The sequence below is a fragment of the Ziziphus jujuba genome, chromosome 7 (assembly GCF_031755915.1).
Source record: "Ziziphus jujuba cultivar Dongzao chromosome 7, ASM3175591v1".
Taxonomy (NCBI): Eukaryota; Viridiplantae; Streptophyta; class Magnoliopsida; order Rosales; family Rhamnaceae; genus Ziziphus; species Ziziphus jujuba.
The window spans coordinates 10,879,731-10,903,064 of record NC_083385.1 but is presented as its reverse complement, the minus strand read 5'-3'; the positions used below and the strand labels follow the sequence as shown (position 1 = coordinate 10,903,064).

The 23,334-nt window shown below is 34.8% G+C and overlaps 1 protein-coding gene across 5 annotated transcripts; it reads left to right on the top strand.

The window, feature by feature from the left end:
• Window positions 1-256: 256 nt before the first annotated feature.
• On the top strand, window positions 257-21,155 carry LOC107424724 (uncharacterized). 5 transcript variants are annotated; one of them, XM_025076761.3, is made up of 36 exons: window positions 267-837; window positions 949-1,042; window positions 1,451-3,675; window positions 4,202-4,316; window positions 4,848-5,711; window positions 5,937-6,222; window positions 6,351-6,826; window positions 7,023-7,149; window positions 7,228-7,352; window positions 7,477-8,144; window positions 8,265-8,367; window positions 8,444-8,560; window positions 9,271-9,365; window positions 9,575-9,726; window positions 10,532-10,587; window positions 10,682-10,892; window positions 12,065-12,484; window positions 12,571-12,848; window positions 13,044-13,129; window positions 13,218-13,304; window positions 13,443-13,707; window positions 13,806-14,204; window positions 14,320-14,416; window positions 14,830-15,149; window positions 15,804-15,920; window positions 16,204-16,371; window positions 16,527-16,655; window positions 16,772-16,861; window positions 16,979-17,085; window positions 17,176-17,324; window positions 18,690-18,772; window positions 18,850-18,945; window positions 19,055-19,177; window positions 20,047-20,130; window positions 20,397-20,540; window positions 20,750-21,155. In XM_025076761.3, exons 1-36 carry the CDS (start codon window positions 557-559, stop codon window positions 21,074-21,076), a joined length of 9,564 nt encoding a protein of 3,187 aa, XP_024932529.3. In that variant the 5' UTR covers window positions 267-556; the 3' UTR covers window positions 21,077-21,155. The 5 variants fall into 5 exon arrangements, with proteins under 5 accessions (XP_048335349.2, XP_060675036.1, XP_048335348.2 ...); XM_048479390.2 differs by having other exon boundaries at window positions 13,803-14,204; XM_048479391.2 differs by lacking the exons at window positions 16,204-16,371; window positions 16,527-16,655; window positions 16,772-16,861; ... (6 more) ...; window positions 20,397-20,540; window positions 20,750-21,155 and adding an exon at window positions 16,047-16,183 and having other exon boundaries at window positions 259-837; window positions 13,803-14,204.
• The last annotated feature ends 2,179 nt before the right edge of the window (window positions 21,156-23,334 follow it).

The window sequence follows — 23,334 nt, the reverse complement described above, 5'->3', positions numbered from 1 at the left end:
ACCTCTTTTTAATCTAATACTAATATAAAATCTAGACACTGTGTAAAAGTCATTGGCAAGTGGGCTGTGACTTCGTTCCACACTTAAAATTTAAATGTACTGACCGTTTCTACCACAACCAAATGCAGTAACTATTTCGCCCTTCGAGCAGCTTTTATCTATTTCTTCCTTTACTCACCTACACTTTTTTTTTTTTTTGCTTGGAATTATTTTATTTTTTAAGGAAAAGGGGAAAAAAAAAAAAAAAACAAAACAAAACGAAAACAAAAACAAAAATTAAAGGTGGGAAGGGCAATGTATTGGGTCGGTTTACGCATAAACCCAATTATTAATTAAAGCCCACAAGAAGTCCGGTGGAGTCTGAATCGCGTCTGCTTTCCGTTGTCAGTTTCACTTTGCTTGCTTTCCCGCCGATTCGCTCATAATCCCATCCAACGGCAGCAACGAACCAAGTATTGGGCAAATATTTTATCTTTTTCTGTTTGTTTCTCAGGAAAGAAGATTGGATTTTCTCGCCGTATAACTGATTTCCTATGCGTCAAATGACATAGTCGCAATGTTCTTCGACGGCTTAATCCAACGGAGACTAGCGTCTCTGCTGCAGCCATGGCTTCGACAAGAGCCGGAACTGGAACTAAAGTTAGGGTTTATCAATTCTCACGTGGTGGCGAAGAATCTGCGTTTTGATATTTCGGTTCTTAACCAGCTTATAGACGAAGATACTGGATTGTTCTTCAAAGACTTAACTGTAGAACACCTTGGCGTCCGATTCTCCAACTGGTCTGTCCCGGCCTTTTCATTCGAAGTTCATGGCGTCCATGTGATACTATCAGTTTGGTGAGTCAGTGCTTGCTTTCTGTTTTTGCTTCTCTGTGCTTAATTTTTATGTAATTATTTGTTTAATCACGGTCGAGCTGTTTTATCGCGAGCTTTGCTATTTTCTTGAAGTGAATTGGAGGAGAGAAATTCGAGACGAGTTCGAAAGTCGAAGGATACATTTATGGAAGACATTAAGAAGAAGCTTGAAGTGATCGATCCTGAGGTATTTGCATAATCTTCGTTATGAAATTATAATTTATTTTAAAGCAGAATTACGCGTATTAGTTGAAATATTTCTCTATGTTGGCGCAGAAATATGGTGTAACAAGTTCATATAAATCCACCAATACCTGAGCTTCTTGCGAACACATTGCTGTATTTGTATCAAAAGGAGACTTAATGATTGCACAAGCTAAATGTCTTCGAATAGCCAATGATATTTTACTATGACCATGTGCTAAGGATTTAACGATTATATGTGCCTCTTTGGATATTAAGATATTGTATAAAATAGTACGTAAAAACATTTTTCTTCACTTAGTTCACATTCTAGTTCTTCAAGTTATTTATTCTCTTGACCAGTAGAACTAGATAGATATAATATATAACCGAAGCTTTTACTTGATTTCAGGGTAGTGCTCTGCATGGCATGCTTGAAAAGATCATGGTCACTACTCCAAGAAAGAGATTGAAAACAGCTTTCTTGAATCTTATGTTCAATCATTGTCGGCTACAAATACATAATATCAATATCCAAGTGGAGATTCCCATCTCAAATGACTCTTGTGCTTATATGTTGGATCTACAAGAGCTTAATGTAGGATCCCGGTATTTGGTACGTGGATGTCTCCTTAGAGGGATTTTTTGTGTACCTTTTCTACCTCTGAAAGAGAGCTCTTATTTTATCAATGGCAATGATTTTGATATCAGTTTTAAGAGGGGAGGTCAGGTCACGTCCATTTTGACCTTGATACATTTGTTCACTTGCATCACATTGAAAGAATTTCAGCTTGTAGACATTAATCTTCGGCTTCCAGAATTAAGCATCTCATTTTCTCCTGCTGATATTTCTATGCTTTTAGCATTTGTTGACGTATCCTCTAAAGGATCTAAGCATACTAGAAGTGGTAGACACCTATGGAAACTAGCTGCAAGCAGAATTGGCCTTGTGATCTCAGCCCCCAGATTGATGTTGCATAAATCAGTTTTTATTGTAAGGTTGTGGTTGCATTATGTCAGTGCATACGAGTATCTACTACTACTAATTGGCTATTCTGCTGACCACCTACTGAAAAAATCTGCTACAAAGATGTCTCGGGACAAAATGTTTTTGAGTTCTGTCATACACCAATGGGTGGTGATCTCTGATATTGAGAAAGAGCTTCCAGTTGAATCTATTGCACAAGCACGCCGAATTGCTAGGTACAGGGCAGCATTGAATGTTCAATCTGCCAATTTCAATGAATTATTTGTTAATACTCGCTTTAATTTTATATGCAATATCCTCCTACCACTAGCATTTATATGGAAAGTAATATATAAACTGTTCCATATAGTTGTATCCATTTTATTTTTGAGAAACATATTGGCCAAAGAGCCAAAAAATGAGTACTTGGAAATCATAAACGATGATCCGTATCCACATTTTTGCTTCATTTTGAATATTGGAAGAATTCTAGTCACCATTTCTTATACAAATGAAAATAGACTTTCTGCCACTGAAAAACTTGAATCACATACTGGAATCCCGTGCTTGGATTTAGTTTCATTTTCTCTTTTAATTGATGCACTACTATTAAAGTACGCACAGGACATCCGTGAACAATCTTTGATGGTCTCCTGTGGGCAATTGAAGGCTAAATCCTCACCCTTTAAGGGCTCTCCCGTGACTCAAAGTGATTCTAAAGAAATACTTAGTTCTGTGGAAGGACATTGGAAGGAAAGTAATCATTACAAAAAAGTTATGTGGTGTGAGCCTGCACTAGTATTTCCTCTTTCAGAGTCTAGTAATACCAATGCCAGAGGTGCTTGTGGCTCGTTTCTGGAAAGTCTTCTTGGTCTAATGTGGTTCGATTGGAAAAGAGCTTGCATGAAATTTGGAAATAGTGAGATCCAGTATTCTGAAAACCCTTGCTTTCTATGTGAAATTAAAAGCTCTTTTACATATTCAGATCTCAAGAACTCAAATTCTGGGTTTTGGAAATGCTATTTGACTCTAGGAAAGTTGAATTTTTCTTTGGGATGTTCGTCGATACTCTCAATATCTTTGCTCGTTAGGCAGATACAACATGCTCTTTGCAGGACTGGGGACAATGGGAGATCAAGGATTCGTTCACATTCTCCAACAATTAAGAGTCCTCCAGAAATCAGTTTGGAATCTAAATATAAGTGCTATGCTAGTAGCTTGAAGATGACATTGCTTAGGATGCTTCCAGAGAAACACATTCAACTTGGAGTATTTATGGCTGGTCCTCACGTCAATTTGTTAGTAGGAGAGGATTTCAATGATGCCAATAAAGACACAGGTCATATTGTTAGTCATGATAACGTGTACCTTGCTTTTGATGTTCAAAACATTGAAGTTGCAGTTTGGCCAGCTTTAGCATTTGATCCAGCATCGTATGTTGGCTCCAGAGGACCTGACAATGCAGATCCGGATTGTATTGGATTTAAACAGCCTCAGATAATTGACATTCCTAAATTGGATAATGAAAAATATTTATCTCAGAGCAGCATTTTGCTGGATTCTTATTTTCGGATTAGTGGTTTAAATGCTTACCTGGAGAGCTTGGCCAAAAAACAACAAAGTGAAGTTTTTGTGTTGAAACCAATAACTGTTCAGTTGTCATCCTTAAGGTAGGATTTTGTTGTTATTGGTGACTTTATGTTTGACTTGCCTGTGATTTATACTTCATATTTTCCCTCCATTTTTGGACCTGGACTCTAAGCCTAAAATGATTTTGAATAAAACACCTATTCCGTATTTCTAGTTTATGGTTTTTCTGTATATGTATAAATCTCGCCCTTGCCTGAATAATTCTTATGTGCAGTTGGACTACATACTAATCATTTTCTTAAATATTTTTGGATGTTTTACTCCCTTTAAAAGAAGTAACATATTTAGATTCTCTATTCAGATGACGTAATTCTGACATTAGTTATCATTCTTTCCATCTTCTGCAATTGTTCATTCTAGGCACTCTTAGAATGCTTGCTGGGATTTAGTATTTAATTTCTGATGAAAAATCTAACAATCATAATAATTGTAGATGATGGAAGCAAATATCTAGTCTCCTTCCCTCCCACACATATAAGGAGAATAAAAATTTCCAAAATAATCTTTCCTGTTCTGATGGAAAGAAAAATTATATTTTTGCTGCAGGGAGTATGTTCATTCATTTACCTCAAATATCATTACTTTCTCAGCAGATTTGAGTGGGTCAGCTACAGGATTCACTATTTTGTCATGTATGGACGAGTTTTATGTTCTCTATCAGGTGATCATGTTATTACTATAAACCTACTTAGCTATATAGTTCTCTTAAGTAATATGCTCTGTTAAGTTCTTGGAGTTTCTTACCAAAATGTGCTTTTAGTAAATTTTTTTTTACATATTACTTATGGTGACAATTGGGGATGGCTGAGAGAATAGAGGTTGAGGTTGTAAAGACATATGGCTGTGAGACTATGTGTTCTAGGTAGAATGGCAAGAAAAAGGTTTATGATGTTGAGTTACATTTAAGTAGTTACAGGTATTACCAGCAAGCTTGCTGGCAGTGTTGTTTGAAAAACAGTAGCCTTGTTTCTTCATGGTGCTGATACTGATAGTATTTGATTTCCTAATTACTACAATTATGATTGTGATGTGTTGTTGTAACCACAAAAGGATTAATAGTTGAGTGAACTGGTGGAGTTTATAAAACTATGCAGTTTTTATACACATAACATTACATTAAAAGTTCGGAGATTTTTTTATGCATTGCTTTTATTTCTTACCATCTTGAGCTAAATAATATTCTCTCTTTCAGGTGCTTGAAAATTTATTTTCTGCAGTATCATATGTGTTTAGCAGCTTTGATTTTATTGGCATTATACCCTCGGAAATTATGAGACTAGAATTCGCTATTGCTGAATCTGAGAATGAAAAGACAATTGTAGAAAGGACTCCTTCAATTTGTAACAGCACTTTCTTTTTGATTGATGTGGCCTTCAAGATTAAGTCGGTGGATATAATTCTTCACAAGTCTAGTATAATTGATAATTTGGGGAGTTCTGTTAAAGTTAGTCATGCTTTAACTGGCAAAAAATTGGCTGATCATGATTTGCTTGATTGTGGAATTTGCATTTCCATTCAGCAGACAAGTTTCAATATATCTTGTGAAGAAGGGAAGCTGGAGGTTTTTGCTGATATTTCAGAAGCTCAGTGCATTATATTTAGATATGGAAATCAAAAAGGAAAAACTACTGATAACTCTTTACTTTTAGATCAGCTATTGCAGTCTCTTAATTGCTTATATGAAATATCTCTCACAAGTTGTAAGTCTACTTTGTCTTTGCTGCTCCCTCAAGGTGCCTCATCTTTGGGTAGTCTGACCAACAAACTTGGCGATTCTACTTCTGGGGGTAATAAATCATGCCGGGATAATTTCTCATGCACAACTGATTCTGAAAGTTTAAGTGGTCAGAGTAGCTTTGTTCAGGAAATAGGAGTTGCTCCAAATATTGTAGCACCAATCTCAAGTCATTGGTTACATGTCAATGTAATACTGAATGTGATATATATGGGAAGGTGCTCAGTCAAGAATACAGTTGTTGGAGCACGTGACTCAAATAAGCTTTTGTCATCACTTTCTGTGGGGGGTGAACTTCAGGCAATATCTTGGGAGATTCAGGTTGTACTTGTGTGAACCAGAAAGTTAACAGATGTTATGATACATTTATGCAATTCGTTTATTTTTGTTCATACCTTGATTGCAGTAGAACTTTTCATTTAATTATTTTATAATGCTTAAAGATACATATATTGTTGAAAATTGAATGGCATGTGTAATAGTTCTGTTTATCCATATTTAAGTTTCTGGTCATTTATGGAAATGATGTTTAATGGTACCGTGCAGGGTGGTTTTATGTTCCTTGAAACAACAGCTCTGGAAACTTTCATCCGTTGTTTTGCTGCATATCAGTATTACCTCTCAAATATTTTGTCTACTGTACAATTGTTTAATGGAAACTTTGAAAGGACTGAACATGACGTGGATATGGCTGGATTAAATGATCAGTGTGTTGAAGGGTATGTACAAGAGACTCCTGATGCACCTCCACAGGCCAAGAGAGAACATATGGAAGCTTTTACTTTATATGTTTCTCAGTTTTCTATTGCTCTTTTAATTGAAGATGAAAAAGGTAATATTTGCTTAATGTTCTTGATGTTATTGTTGGTTTCTTTTTTATGCTATTTTAATTTCCTAGGATAGTCTACATTCTTGTATGCTCATTTCAGAGTTAATTGAATAATTAGTCTACTTTTTCAGGTGGTGTTCGTGAATTTATGATTGAAATTGATGTCCGTTTGAACTTTGAAATTGAAAATATGAGAAGGAAATATGTATTTGACCTTTCACGCTTTTCAATTTGTTCTCAAGTTCTTCAAGAAAGCACTGATAATGAATTCCAAATTCCTCATTTTTCTTCCATCACATCAACTGATTTGTCAACAACACATGTTGAATCTGGAGATCCTTCACCAAGACCTCAGTATAGGAATGTGATTTGTCCACTTGATAATCCGAGTTGCTCAAGAGATTCTAAATTACAACAAGAATTTTATGCAAAGAATTGTAGACCTGAGGTCTCCAATTTAAGGCATCAGAAGCATATCTTGAAACATTTGGCTGCATTCATATCAGTTGAGAGGCCTATAAATGGTCCTTTGTCTATAAATCATGCTTGGGATGGGAATGGTTCTTTCTCAGGATTTGATATCACATTATCTCTTTCTGAAATAAAGGTGAGCAACGCTATAGTTTTATGTTTTTATTTTATTTTTTTACTAATTTTTTTTTTTAAAATATCATTCAACACAAAATTTCTTCGAGTTCTGGTGCTTTGTCCTGTCCATTATCTTTAAAACATGTGATTACCTTGTCTGTGGCTTACAAGTATTGAGCTATGTGCCATTGGTCTAACCTATTCTTCTGCATCAGATGATTATATTTACTGTTTCTTCCTTCTCTGATGTATTTGGCAAGACGACAACAAGTGAACAGAACAAAAGGCTCTTGTCCGGTAACCAGGAATCTGATAGTAGTGTGGGGGCAGTGGTTCCTAATGGTATATTGCTTTTCTAATTTATTTTTCTCTCTTACAAATTTAGGGAATTTGAGTTAACACTTATCCTAATCTGTATAGGATCAATTGTCGCAATTAAGGATGTCCACCAACATATGTACTTTGCAATTGATGGTGAAGAAAACAAGTATAGTTTAGCAGGTGCAGCTCATTATTCTTTAGTGGGAGAAAGGGCTCTTTTCAGGGTATGCATACTTTGTTCTTCAAATTTCTGTATAGTATATGCAATGATAGTATGCCTGAGTGGCCTGAAATAAAGAATTATTTATGTGCATGTTTTATTGAAACTATTTCTGTACTTGCATATAGGTCAAGTACCAAACTCAAAGAAGATGGAAGTCATCAATTTTGTGGTTCTCCTTGATATCATTGCATGCAAAGAATGATTCAGGGGAATCATGCCGTTTAAACTATCGTCCAGGATCAGGTTTTGTTGATATCTCAAGCACTGATGACAGTGGGGGTGCTCTTTGGAGAACAATTTCTTGTGACCCTGAAAGTCATGAGGGTGATATTGACTGGGAGCCGTACAATCAATCAGTTAAAAAGACCTTTTACCTTGTAAACAAAAAGAATGACTGTGCTGTTGCTTTTGGTGATGGGCTTCCAGAGTTTGTTAGGAAGCCTGGAAATCCATTTAAGTTCAAAGTGTTCCAGGATATTTCTGTAGCCCGTGAAGCTATAAAGATAGATAGCTTCCCTTTGGACAGTTCTGGAACTCGTTTAAAAGATAATAAATTCATGGATAAAAGAAAAACTTCTGGACCAGTTGGACATCTCCCCTGCATTTTTATTTCCTTGGACCAGATTTCCTTGACTATTGTTCATGAACTTTCAGAGTCGGAAGACATGCGCCCTCTCCTCCGTGGTTGCATCAATAATACCCAACTTATTATACAAATGCTCTCTCTGAAGACCAGGGTTATCAACACGTCAAGGGCTGTGTTATATCACTTTGATTCCCAAATTAACTCATGGTTGGCACTTATGCTGAAATGAGTTGTATATCTATTTACTTGCTCTTTGTTTTTATTCTGGGAATTCATTTTGCCATTTGACCAACTTTCAAAAATTTCCCTATTTGTTTTTTAATACAGGAGAGAACTTCTTCACCCGGTTGAAATCTGCCTTTATTATCGTTCTACCTTAGAAGTTGTTTTGCATGGGGTACCTGTTCATATCCATTGCAGAACTAAGGAGGTTGGTGTCATGATTTTTCATTTGATATCATCATTTGAGTACCCCTTCACAATTTTTTGGTTTGGTGTATTTGCAGTTGAACATATCCCTTTCTGAGCTCTCTTTGGACACACTTCTCTTTGTAATTGGGAATCTAAACTTAGCTGGTCCTTATTCATTGAAGAGCTCCATGATACTGGCCAATTGTTGCAAGGTATTTCATCATCACGATTTACCATGTCCTGAAGTCTTCTCTTGTTTGCATGGTTCACGTGGCTCATCAGCCTTGTTCTAACTGGATTCAGTAGAGTATTAATCATTTCTTCTTGTTTTAATCTTTTCATAAGTGAACAGCATAAGTAGAAATTTTAAAATTTTTCAATAAATTTGTAAATTCACCTATATATAGTTTCTTTGCATGTTAAAAATCTTTGAGTGAATTTTTAAGAGAGCAGTACAGTTTTAACATGACTTTCAGTCATATATAGTCTATCATCAAGGGGGCCGTAGCATACCTCACTTTGTAAATCTGTAGGAGTACTTTTTTTGACTCATGACAAATGATTGAGTGATGGAGTAAATTTAGATGTTAATAAGAATATCTAAATAATTTGCTTGCTTGGAATTGTAAAATTCGTAGTCTTATGTGACCCGTGAAGAGGTTTACTTTTCATATTATGGATGCAATAGTTACAATGTCAATATTATTTCCAATTCATCCCCTTTATTTTGCAATGAATTTGCTTTAAATTTATTAGATATATGTGGGAGGTTCTGTTTGTCATTGGCATTAATCTTAAATATATCAAATATTATATCTATATCTCTTTATGCAAAATTTGGAAAAATTTCGGATAGGAATCCTTAACCTGTTCATATTGTCAAGATATGAATATACTGATATAAATTTTCTAACAATGGTAGGTGGAGAACCAGTCAGGCTTACACCTTCTTTGTAACTTCTTCAATAACCAAAGTATAAAAGTGGCCAGAAATCAGTCTACTTCATTGTTTTTAAGGTAGCACTTTGAAATGCACCAGTCACTCTTTATTCTTCATATATTAGGACTCAATTATTTTAGGTAGTCATTCTGCCTCAATTCACTTATCTAAGACCTATTCTTGATAGTTTAAGAAAATACATACTCATCAGACATGCCAATTATGAGAAAGATGGATATCTCATTGAGTGGTTGATTGATCAATCTTGACTACTAATAATTGGAAGGTACATGGACACAGCAAATCAACCTTCTGAAATTGCATCAATTGTTTCTCTGCAACTTGCTATTCTTGGATCTTTAATAACTTCTCCGATTCAACTCTCTCTTTTGGAAGCTCAAACACTTGCTTGGAAAACACGTATAATGTCACTTCAAGGTATTACTACACTAACTCATCTATAAGTAATAGCTTCTTTATTGCGGCCAGCATTGGTCATTACAGACTGCACTCTGAAAACTATCGTACTCAAAAGAAACAAGTTATTGTTCTCCCCTTTATTGGATTAAATATTTAAATATATTTCAATAAAAGGTTGAACTTTTTAAGTATGAAATACTGTTGAAAGCAGATGGTAAAATCTGAAAATTCATTTAATGTTTTTTGTCAACTTCTAAATTTCTGGTATAGCATCATCATGTATGGTATTGGATTAACACATTCAAATTGGTAACTATGTTTTCTTGATCATTTAGTGGAGGAAGAAGTGGCTGGAATTTCTAGGACATTATTGTTTGTAATGTTTCATGTGGTTGGATGAAGGAAAATGTATTTCTAAGGAGCATCTTTTTATTACTTTTATTCAATAATGAGGGTGGGGGACAGCCCAGTGGCAAAGTCCACTGTTTCCCAAGCAGTGAGCCTGCGTTCAAATCCCCCCATTCCTAGTGTATATACCTATATATATATATATATATATGGTGTTTGGAAATGTACAATTTGAAATTGAAAAGAGACTTAAGTTAGTGAGATGATGCGATGGAAACTTACCTTCAAAATCAGAACTTAAGACAGGCTAGGCACACTTATGTATGATTGTTTGATTATATTGCATCTTTTAGTCTAATTTGATTCTGCTGTCTAAATAAGATAGCTGATTTTTGAGAACTAGTTTCTTAGTTGTCACTATGATTTCAGAATTCATTTATTAAGAGTTATACTGTCCTCTTTCATCCTTGAACAGATTCAAGAGATTACCCGGGGCCATTTCTTGTGGTTGATGTTTCAAGGGAATCTGAGGTATTTGCTCTTAGGAATATTCCACAACTGAAATTCATAGAACTAGGAGAGGCACTCATATATTTGTGTTTATGCATATGTTTATCTTTTGTAGGATGGTCTCTCAATTGTTGTTTCTCCTTTAGTAAGGATACACAATGAAACTGGATTCCCTATGGAGCTACGATTTCGACGTCCTCAACAAAAGGATGATTTTGCTTCTCTAGTGCTAAAATCAGGGGATACGATTGATGATTCCATGGCCATGTTTGATGCCATACATTTGTCTGGTGGATTAAAGAAGGCATTGACATCTTTGAGTCTTGGTATGCTTTCTCATAATTTCTTTTGGTTGATCCAACCTTTTAAGTGTCATTCATAATATCATATCATGCTCTTCGTTATTATGAGTAACAGGAATTTCTATCTAACAAGTTCCTGTATGAAATGTGTTATGTCAATTAAGGTTTCTATATTAAATGAATGTCTTCTATGATTTTCAGACCATGGATTTTGAGTTTTGTTCGAAACAGATTTGGTGTTGGATGCATGTGTTTGTACATTTGACACCCACGTATTCCCACATATTTGTTTTTGTACATTTGACACCCACATATTCCCCCATATTTGTTTTCCTCTTAACTCATATTCTTATGCACATTCACATATGTTGTTCCTAAGGAAGCTGTAAAAATTTCCATGTTTTCTATCCTATTGAGTTATCTCCCTTGACACTACAAATAGTTAGATACAGGTGCTTTTTCTCTCATTAACTCGGCTAAATGGTATAAAATTGAATGTAGCATCTTGTGGAAAGGTAAAGATCTTATTTTGTTTGGTACTGAAACTTTGCTTTATGTTTTCTTGTGCTGTATCAACATGTCAATCAAACAACATATCTTTACTTTAAATCCAATTCTTCAAAATCACAAAAAAGATAGTGGGGTCTATCACCTTTCCATTTCTTATTTTTTGTTTCACCAATTTCTCTCTTTTGATTTTAATATATAATATTTTAAATTTGTTTATTTGAGCTTGAAGATTATTTTTAATTTCTTAATGCATTCTAGGATTTCACAACACTCCAGAATCTTATTCATATGAAACCTTTGATGGTGGATTTAGAACACATCTAAAGGTTCTTGAAATGGAAAATTCTAACAGATGGTTTTTTGATATTCCTTCCTACATGATGAATTGTCCTTCAAATCTTGGTAATGAAAATTAGATTCTAGATATGTGAAAGGCGCATGTAAAGATGAGGCAGAGCTCTATAGTAATAATGAAGGCTCTCCTATTTTATATCTTTTTAAGCTTGTTATTTCTCCTTCCAATTTTTTCCTCCTGCGTAATTAAGTTTTTTACTGAAGTTTTCCTGTTCCTTTGGCTCTAAGTAGTACAAATTTTTACTTAAGGGAAAACAAAGCATGTGGATTTTACCTCTATTATGATGGCTTACTTTTCTCATAAATTTACATGGCGGGTGATGGATTTGCAGGTAACTTCTTATTATCTTTTAGACCTGATATGACAGATGGCTTGATGAACTCCAAGAATTCATTTTCAGTGGAATGGTCAGAGGATCTTAAAGGGGAAAAGGCAGTTCGTCTCTCTGGAATCTTTGATAAATTAAGTTACAAAGTACGAAAGGCTTTATTTGTCAAACCAATAAAATGTTCCTTAAGCACTGCACAATGTACCCTCAAATCTGAAGGCGCTTATGTTGCCAATATGCATTTTCTTATTCAAAGCATTGAGAGGTCTGTACCTGTTGTTCAACATAATAAGTCCAGAGAGGGGTCGGAACATAGTAACTCACCAGCAGCATTATGGCAGCAAAAGGAAATTTTTCTTCTTCCTACTGTACGGGTGTCCAATTTATTGCAGTTGGAGATACATGTACTTTTAAGTGAAACTGGTAAAGTTGGCTAATCTCCTGAGAAGTAAGTAAATATGTTTTGTCTTCTTAGATGCACAAAACGTTATTGTCATGTCGTGGTGCAGGTCTTTGTTCCGGTATTGGCTGTGAGAACATGGGGAACCAGGCGAAAATACCATGTGGTTCAACAGCGGATTTATATGCTAATCCATCAATAATTTATTTTACTGTTACCTTAACTGCTCATAGTTCAAGCTGCAAACCAGTGAACAGTGGTGATTGGGTCAAGAAATTATTGAAGCAGAAAGGTGATGTCCATTTTTTGGACATTGATTTGGAGTTTGGTGGTGGAAGCTATTTTGCTTGCTTGAGATTGTCACGTGGGCAGAAGGGTGTATTAGAGGTTGTTTTGTTGTTAGCTATTGCTGTTTATAACTTATTTGATATATTCCAAGTGCATGAACTGTGTGGTGAAATTTTATTCTTTAAAGTTTTATGTATATGAGTTCTATATGTGCTGATTATATCAGTTTGCCTAATTGTATTGGTTTAACATCTCTTGCATGATATGAACCTAACCATTGTATCTGTTTTTCAGGCTGCTGTCTTTACACCATATTCCCTGAAAAATGATACAGAATTTTCCCTTTGTTTCTTTGCACCAAACAGGAAGCCTCTACCTAGGTAGACATTACATATCAGAGTATTAATAAAAAAAACAAACAAACATTGTAAGCACTTGTGCTCATCCCATAACCATAACTATATGCAGGCATGAAACAGAGAAGTTAGGTTCTGTCACTCCTCCAGAGTTGGGTTTACTTTTGCCTCCAAATTCTATGGGATCTTGGTTCTTGAAGTAAGATACATAATCTGCAATTGATAGATAATTGTCCATAGTCCATCAGATTCTGTGTGTTGGTCCTAATTTCGATTATTTTTATAGTGCTTCTGTTATGTTTTAGACATTGAATATATATAATTCTTTTGTTTCTAGATCCAACAAGGTGTGCATCAAGTTGTTAGGGGATAATGCATGTGAAGCGCAGTTGGACTTGGATGCCTTAACGGGTCTTACAGAGATAAGCTTGGAGATGGAGGAAGTTTTTGGGTTCAAATCTTTTACAAAGCTTGGGGTTTATGTCGGGGGCCTACCATTGAGCAAAGTGGTTGTGCCATCACAATTAGTAACTATGGTCCCACGATATGTTTTGGTGAACGAATCAGAAGAAACCATCATTGTTCGGCAATGTTATCTGCAGGTAGCTCTTTAGTTTGTTAATTTCGGAGTTTTCTTTTCATTCAGTACTTTTAAAAATATTCTGTGCCAACCATTTGCCTCTATTTTGTTTTGGAGAAGGATGATATGGGCGGCATTATAACCATTAAGAGTAAACACAGAACAACGCTACAGCTGTGGAATGGATTGAACAACAGGAGAGAATTTAGTTTGTTTGAGAAGTTTATAACAAAGCACAGAAAAGCTAATGATGATGCACACATATATATACAGTTTTCTCCAAATGAGTCAGAATTAGGTTGGTCAGGGCCAGTATGCATTGCATCTTTAGGACGCTTCTTCCTCAAATTCAAAAGGCAGCAATCAGAAGTAGAACAAAGTATACCAGCTTTTGCTTCTGTCCATATTGTGGAAGAAGGTTCTACACTTGTTTTGCACTACCATAGACCTCCACATATCAAGCTACCATATCGGATTGAGAATTGCTTGCGTGATGTATCTATAACTTTCTACCAAAAGGTTCTGACGTTACATTTTCCTTATTCATCGAATACTAAAGTAATAGATGTGGATTGTAATCGTTAAGTGTGTTTTGTTGATCTTCTTCCTAAATTCTTACATGAGAATTGTTCAGGATTCATCAGAGCCAGAGGTTCTTGGATCTGAAAGTAGTATTGATTATGTCTGGGATGATGTGACTCTTCCACATAAATTGGTTGTCCGAATCAATGGTAATCATTGATCTATACTTTTTTTTTCTATTAGTTATAATTTTTTGCGCCATAAATGAAGATGCTGCTTGGTGGTTAGTGATCAAGTATGCAACGAATTGTTACACACGTCTGGAAGAATATTAATATGCCACATATTAATAGTGTCTATGTTTAAACTGCAAGTAACAGTAGAGTATATCATTTAAAGCATTTAAATTGCCAACCTAACAAGGGAGACAATGCATTTTTTTCCCTTCTTCTTATTCCCTGTAAAACAAGTTACTGATTCTCAGAGAGATTTTTAATGCTTCCATATCTCTGCTCAATGCTGGCACAAATCTGTGTCCCAGTAACATGGGTATTTGTTACTTATCAGTTTAGTGCTTCCTTCAAAAGTACAAGTTTACTGATTATTTTGATTTTACTTGTAGACAGCCTTCTACTACGTGAGATTAACTTAGATAAGGTGCGGGGATGGAAGCCTTTCTACAAGCTCAGGCAGAATAAAACCTTGGCATCCCATTTTCTTTTGGATAAAAGATCAGAAGAGCAGACAACTAATTTTGGTGAATTCAATGGCTTGGAGATGGTACAGATAGGGTATGAAGTATATGCAGATGGTCCCACCCGGATTTTACGAATTTGTGAAATCTCTAAAAGCCACAAAAGAGAGAATGTATTTCAGTCATGTGAAAAGATTCGACTGAGAGTTCCCCAGTTTACAATTCACCTATTTGAACGGGGAAAGCAGGTCAGTCTCAATTATATGAGATGTCCAGTTCACCAAATCACCTATTTTCTAATTATTATCTTTTTGCCACCCTCACCTTTCTATTTTGATAAGTTTGCAAATTTCTGTTTCCTTGTGAAAGGGTATTATGAGTTCTTGGGCTGTGATTAGATCTGTTTCTTCTTTTTTTTCTTAATTATTATTAGGAACTTATGGCTTTGGGTGATTAAAATTATATATTTAGATGTAACTCGGACCTTGATCTTCATTTGTCATGTTCATTTCATTAGATCTAGTCTTATCTTAGCCAAACAATGGGATAAAAATGGATATCTAAAATTTTGTATAATTACATAATACAGGTGATAAAGTTTTTTTTTCTTTCCTCATTAAAAATTGATTAGCATATTGAGTCTAAATGACTTGCATATTGATAATATTTCTGAGAAGATGATACTGCAGTCATAGAGCTCTTGTTATGGATCAAAAGATATATAGCCTTTAGACTCCCTAACAGTGTTCAGTCTGTTATGTCAAATATCTCAAGTTATGGTTAGGGCAAGGATCTTGCAATTGGGTACAAATTGGTATGATTTCGTTTGTTTTAATTTTTTAACAGGTTTATATATATATATATCAATTGGAAACACTGTTTAATGTTATAATTTTCTGAAGGACGGAAATGAGAGAGAACCATCAGTTTATACACCAATCATTGCTGCAAGAATGGGGAACATTAATGTGGATTCTTTGTCTACTGATCAGCTCAAATATAACCAGATTAACTTACAGGTAAAGGTTTCTTATGCTTGTTGCCTTGGTGTAAATGACCCCCGTATGTATCATTTTTTTATATGCAAGACCTTAAGAAGTCTTCTAACACACCTAGCAAATTTTTTTATCATTATTTTGGTCTAGTGCTCAACAGGAAGTCCATGCCTTTTCCCTTAGACACATCCATTCCTTGCCCAAGGACCTCAGACATCTTCTTGCGTTTTGCAAGGAGGCCAGTGTCCTTGAAATTCTATTCATTTATTCAATATTAATAAGATAATCCTTTTTTATGAATCTACAGTCGCTGAGTGTGGAGCACAAATGGATTGGAGCTCCTTTTGCTGCAATGCTTCGTAGGCATGAACTAGAATATAAAGAATCAAATGAATGTGTACTCAAAATTGTCTTTGTTCTGCTTTCAACCAGTTCTGATGTTATACAGGTCGAATACTCATCTGTTGCTCTGCAGGTAAAATCAAGCAATGACACCTAGATTGTTTCCCTTTTTTTTTTTTTTTTTTTTTTTTTTTTTTCGCTTTTATAGCTGTCCACTTATGATTTAAAAAAATATCCATTCATGTATTTGCTAAAAAATCTATGTTTTTGTGACCTGATCTTACACAGCCAATTGATTTGAACCTTGATGAGGAAACTTTAATGAGAATTGTCCCATTTTGGCGTACATCTCTTAGTGACACAAATACTAAGAGTCGGCAGTTTTACTTTGATCATTTTGAGATCCAGCCAGTAAAGGTTTATTGCCAATTTTGGGCTCTTCTTGATACATTTTCCTTGATTAGATTCTTATAAAAGTAAAATGAAATTATCATGCTTTATGGAAACTGACCCATCTTTGTGTGACCCTGTAGATTATTGCAAACTTTCTTCCTGGGGAATCATATGCAAGTTATAGCTCAGCCCAGGAGACACTAAGGTCATTATTGCACAGTGTCATAAAGGTATGGGAAACAATGTTACAACTAGATTCCTTGCATTTAAAATGTTTGAAGCACCATGCTTTTATCTCGTGGGAGAGATTTTTTTCATTCATTTCTCTCTTTGCTGTAACTCTTTAGGTGCCTCCAATACAAAACATGGTTGTTGAGCTGAATGGGGTCCTAGTCACTCATGCACTGATTACAATGCGAGAACTGCTTATCAGATGTGCACGGCACTATTCATGGTAAATAAATTTGTCATATAGGCATAACTTTGTGTTGTTTGGTTATTTCGTAGTATTAAGGCATTTCTAAAGGTTTATACGATTATTTAGGTATACCATGAGGGCTATCTACATTGCAAAAGGAAGCCCATTGCTTCCCCCAGATTTTGTCTCCATCTTTGATGACTTGGCTTCATCCTCTCTCGATGTATTCTTTGATCCCTCCCGTGGGCTGATGAATCTTCCAGGTGTCACTATAGGTATTTCATTCTATTCTATTCATTCTTTGATCCTCTTTATTCTTCTAAGTTTCTTGTAACCCCTCCTGTGGGCTGACGAATCTTCGAGGTGTCACTATAGGTATTTCTTTCTGTTCTATTCATTCTTTGATCCTCTTTATTCTTCTAAGTTTCTTGTAACGAATATCTTGGTAATTCATCTCCATAGTTCCAAGCTACTTGTTTGAATGTATTTAATCGTTGACACAAATACTTCAAAAATATTATCAATTCATATTTTAAGCTTTGAGTAAAAAATTTGTTGATATGCAGTATCCAATGACAAGGGCATTGTTCTAGACTCAAGTATGTATGAAAAATCAGCATGACATACCCTTAACAACGTATGAATGCCCAACACACAATATAAAAATTAATTTAGGATTTGAGGAAGCAGTGACTCCAAGTCATATTTAAGACACCATCAAACTCAAAATTTTAGCAATTAAGAAATGGGTTTATGCATATCTATAGCTCACATAAAAACACAAAAACACAAAAACACTTGTGTCTCCTGCAAACTCAGCCAAAAACCGAAAATGTTCTTACAGGTATGAAATAATAAAACTAAAATAATAGAACAATAAATCATATATGAGGATTACTAGGATTTTTGACATGGAACAACCAAGTAACTTGAGCTTTCTTACCATGTTAAGTTACCATTATTTGTAAAACATCTTTGGCAATTTCAAGTTTTTAGGAGTTGTGTTCTAATGGTGTATAGATGCTAACAGTAGGTTCTCTTCTGGTAACTAACACATAGTAAAAGCTCTTGCCATTTTGTGATACGGATTATGAATAAAATGTCAATGATTCTATTGTTACTTCATAGATATAAAATATCAGCTCCTGCTCTTCATAGCTCTTACTTCATCTTGTGTCTGTCTGATGGTGCTGAACTGGTAGTTCTATAAAAAATAGCCATTGGATTAGTATTTGGCTCTTCCTTTTGATCTGATGCATGTCAAATTTCACATTCTTGGCCATATAATCATTTGTAGTGCTTCAAATGACAATATCTGGCACATTTGTCTTCACTGCTATTTTTCCTCATCTTATTTCATCTCTGGAGAAGCTTCGAATTATGTAATCATTTATAAAATAGGATTTTTCTTTCTTTTTTTTTTTTTTTTGGGTTGTGGATAGAAACGTTTCAAATTTAGTAGCTCAATTATATAATTATTCTGTTGTTGTTAAGCTAATGCACATGAAGTTTTATTCGGTTGGCCATATAATTAATTATAGTTCTTAAATCACCATTTTTGCATACATTTGTCTGGTGTCGTTTTTCATCTGTTTTTTCATCTGTAGACTTGATAATTTTCTTCTCCTTGTTGGGGATAGGTACTTTCAAATTACTCAGCAAATGTATTGGTGGTAAGGGATTCTCAGGGACAAAGCGCTACTTTGGTGATCTACAAAAATCTGTAAGTCTATAGTTTCTGACTTGCAAAATATTATTGCCACCATGCTCACGAAACTATCAATTTATGGCATCTTGCAGTTGAAAACAGCAGGGTCTAATGTGCTTTATGCTGCCATCACCGAGATATCAGACTCTGTTCTGAAGGGGGCAGAAGCAAGTGGTTTAAATGGAATGGTATAACTAGTTTTATCAACATGTTTGTTTTTTGAGTTTGCCTGAAATTTAGTAAGTAACAAATATAATACTTTGCATTCATATTTGGGTTGTACATGGTTTCTTCCAGGTGATTGGCTTTCACCAAGGAATACTTAAATTGGCTATGGAGCCATCCCTACTGGGTACTGCTTTGATGGAAGGTGGCCCTAATAGAAAGATTAAGCTTGATCGAAGCCCTGGGATTAATGAGGTAATATTTCTTATTTGTGCCTCTGGTTAGAGTTTCACCGCACATTATTATACCAGGGTTTCATGGGACGTTATCATATCGATTTGACACCTTATATTTAGATTGAATTTGATCTTTAAAGTAGAAAATTGTATTAGAATAATAGTGTATAAATGCGTTAGATTAACAGTGTATTCTTAATTCATTTGCATCTTCTTTTATTGCTTATGTGCACAGCAGCAAAATAGCTTCTTTACATATCCCTCTTTAGAACTGTAAAATGGGCTGGTAGAGTAAGCTAACTTAGAAAAGAAAATAAAAGAAAAGGAAAAAATCAGGGATAATGAAACATAGAATTGAATGCTTAAAAGTTTTGGCATTGATTCATTTTTGCACAGTAATTGATATTCTAGAAAGCTTTATTATATATGTTTACCATCAGTTTGATTATAGAGTTAGTGGTTGGTCTGGTGGAGCTGTAATCTGAAATCCTTGTCCAAGTCATTATTTCTTATGATTATTGTAACTATGCTTGCACCCTATTTGATGCCTTCCTAGCTGTGCAGTGGCGGGTATGTCATATTCCTTCTGTCATGAATTTTTGTTAACAGAATGCTCAAGAATGTTATAAGCATATTTGGCATCGCAGTATGATGTTGAGTAATCATATATTGGAGAATATTGGATTTCTAACCAGAAAAATAAAAAATTAAGAAGGGCTACTCTTTTTTGAGAAATATTTTGAAACGTTTGTTGCTATGTTATGTGGTATGCAACTCTGTTTGCTAATATGTTATACATCAGCTGGAATTTTGGTCTCTGACTTGAGTTGATCCATTATTATCAAATGTCAAAATGAGATACTAATTAGTTATTTGGGATTGCTGCAGTTGTACATTGAAGGATACCTGCAAGCAATGTTGGACACACTGTACAGACAAGAATATCTTAGAGTCAGAGTCATTGACAATCAGGTAAATCATTAAAGGACATACAAAATCATCATGGTAATGCTTGAATTATCCTTTCTCCTCCCAATATGAAATTAAGATCAAGAAAAATTCTCATGCATGGGTTTAATGTTAATTCCAAACTTTCTATGCCTGATGACATTATGGTAGAAGTCTATCTGTCTTGATTTAGTGTGATGATGTTTATTGTTTCTCTATTTTTATTTCAGTCCAGTGCTTGCATAGATATTCATATATTTGAGGGTTCCGCTAATGATTTATGCATGCAGGTTTACCTCAAAAACCTACCTCCAAATAGTACCCTTATAAATGAGATTATGGATCATGTGAAGGCTTTCCTTGTGAGCAAAGCACTGTTGAAAGGAGACCCTTCCACGACTTCCCACTCCTTGCGTCATCTTCGGGGAGAAAGTGTAAGTTTTTCTCCCTTTAATAACTTTTGTTATCCGTTTCATCTGTTAGAAAAGATAAAAAGTTCATCAAGAATCTGGATTTTTGTGCTTTTGAAATGATACTCATATGATAGTTAGCTTTCATTTTATCTACTTCTGCTTTTCACTGCCCTCATAAGACGTGTCCCAAATAATTTGAAATAATTATTTATAAGAAACTCAATACGCAGGAGTGGAGACTTGGACCAACTCTGCTGACATTATGTGAGCACCTTTTTGTAAGTTTTGCAATCCGCATGCTTAGAAAGCAATCTAACAAGTTTATAGGCGGCATCAAGTGGAAGAAAGATTCAGATGGCAACGATCATAAAGCACTTATCCCCGCTGGAGAGAAAAAGGTTAAGTTTATTTGGAGATGGGGCATCGGCAAGTTTATGTTATCAGGCATTCTAGCATACGTTGATGGACGCCTTTGTCGCTCTATTCCTCATCCTGTAGCTCGACGTATAGTGAGTGGTTTTTTGTTGAGTTTTCTTGATAAAAGTAACGATGAGTGAAACCTTTTTTCTTTCTTTGGCCGTGATGTATATAATTGTTTATTTTGATGTAAATAATATAACATATCAAATAACACTAGCTAGTTTTGCAAAAAATAATAATAATAGTAATAATAATAATAATAATAAAAGCACTAGCAAGGTAATATATCAGCATCTTTCTCATGAATTGGAGATTACTTCCGTACGGACTAAAGGGACGGGCCATTAAGAAAAGGGTCCGCTAAAATTGTCATGATAAACGAGTGAAATTTTCTTTTTTGGGCATAATTTTGTTTATTTATTGGTAAAATTAGAAAAATTGTATGGTGCATTCAGTTAACATTTTATAAAAATGTATCCGAGTAAATGTTGCAGTACATGCTTGGAGCTAACAATGCGCTAAAATTGCAAGACTAGTTTTGGTTGGATGAGAGTTCTTTCTGGCTTTTTTAATTGTTATTAAAAGATGTACCGTATCTTCTTCTTTTTTAAATATTTTTGTGAATAAAGATGTATCATTTCGGTTGAATAAAATTGAATAATTTTATAATTTTGAAAAGAAGTTAGATAATTTTTTATTTAAAAAATGAGTCAAGGAAATGGAGTTAGCAATCACAAGACAGCATGGTCTTATCACATCCGAAAGTGAAGTTGGATTCATTTTGCACATATTGCTCTCTCTCTCTCTCTCTCTCTCTCTCTCTTGTTTGATAATTTTCTCTCTTTTTTTAATGTCTATCGTGTAGTTGAGGCCCTCGGTTTTTCTAAAAACAACTGAAATGCCCATGGTTTTCACACTTGCACCCATGGGAAACTGACCATCCTCGTCGCTTTCATGTTTTCCTTCCAAGTAATTCCCTTCCTCTTCAAGTAAACTATCAATTAATTAAAGCTCGCTAATTAATATTTCAAGCAATCATCTAATGGATCAGGTCTCACCACTTACAAACAAATTGAACCAACCAATTTTAGATGCTATAAAAGGATGATTTTTAAGTTTTATATAGTTTTGCTCTCTTTTAGTTTTTATAAAATTTCAGTATGTTTTTCGCAGATTTTTTTAAGTTTTATACAGTTTTGCTCTTTCTTAGTTTTCATAAAATTTCAGTATGTTTTTCGCACGTGCGAATCATGAACAATATAATTATCTTTTCTTTAAAGAATACAATGGAAGATTGATACGATACTGAAGTAGATTAATTTCTGGCTTCTGAGGATCTATTTTGGCCGTACATGTCGGAGTCCTAATCATATTCTGATAATGCCGTGGTTGCCAATTAAAGCAGCACCTGGTTTTGGCAACGCTTAGCAGCCCATGGCACTGTCCATTGTTTCCGAAACAATTAATTACTGGCCCAATTAAAGTTTCCGAAATAACAAACTGTTTTTCTACAAAATTAAAAGGGCAAAAAAGGTAAACAGAAAGAAAGAAAAACAAAACAAAAATACATCATTTTTATTTTTATTTTCTTGGGTACATATAATATATTATTTCAAAAAAATAAAAATACATTGATCCATAAAATTGGCAGAATGACATAGCGATTCGACGTTGCAATTTAATCGCACCTTTGGAATAAAGAAGAATAAAACTCTAATTATAAGCTTAGAATAAAAAAGAAAACATATATATATATTTAAAATTAAAATGAGAATATGGTCTTATCTTACGTCTGATATTTTGGTAGAACAACTAAATTCACGTTTGAGTGAGCTAAGCAGCCTTGTTCAATGCAAATAGTATTACCAACTGTCAAACTATTAAATTGAAGCCTGATATCGTGTCAACTCCACTCGTTTCCTGAAAAAACACGTTCTTTCAGAAAAAACCACTGGCTCTGAGAACCAGCTGAAAAACAGCTGAAACCCCATCCACCTTCCTCCCAAAAATAAAAACCACTTTGGAGAGCAACAAAACCAATGGCACTAGTACTGCTTAAAAACCAAACCACCGATATATTAAAGCTTCTTTCTCTATAAATTAGACACCCCAACATCTTGCTTTTTTATTACACACTGACTTTCCTCAGCAAAAAATGGCTTTCATCATTTCCAAAGCTCAATCATCTCTCTCAGAAGTACAGAGCAACGTGCGTCTGAACCACGAAAAAGATGGTAAAGACTCATCGGAGTCACCTGATACTGGTAGTCACATCACGAGTGAGCTCTACTTGAGATCATCCTCTAAATCCTTAGACAAAGATGTTGTTCTTCGTCGACTTCGTCAGCATAAGAGCTTGAACAAAATCAAAGGTGCTTTTCAAGCTCTGTTAAGC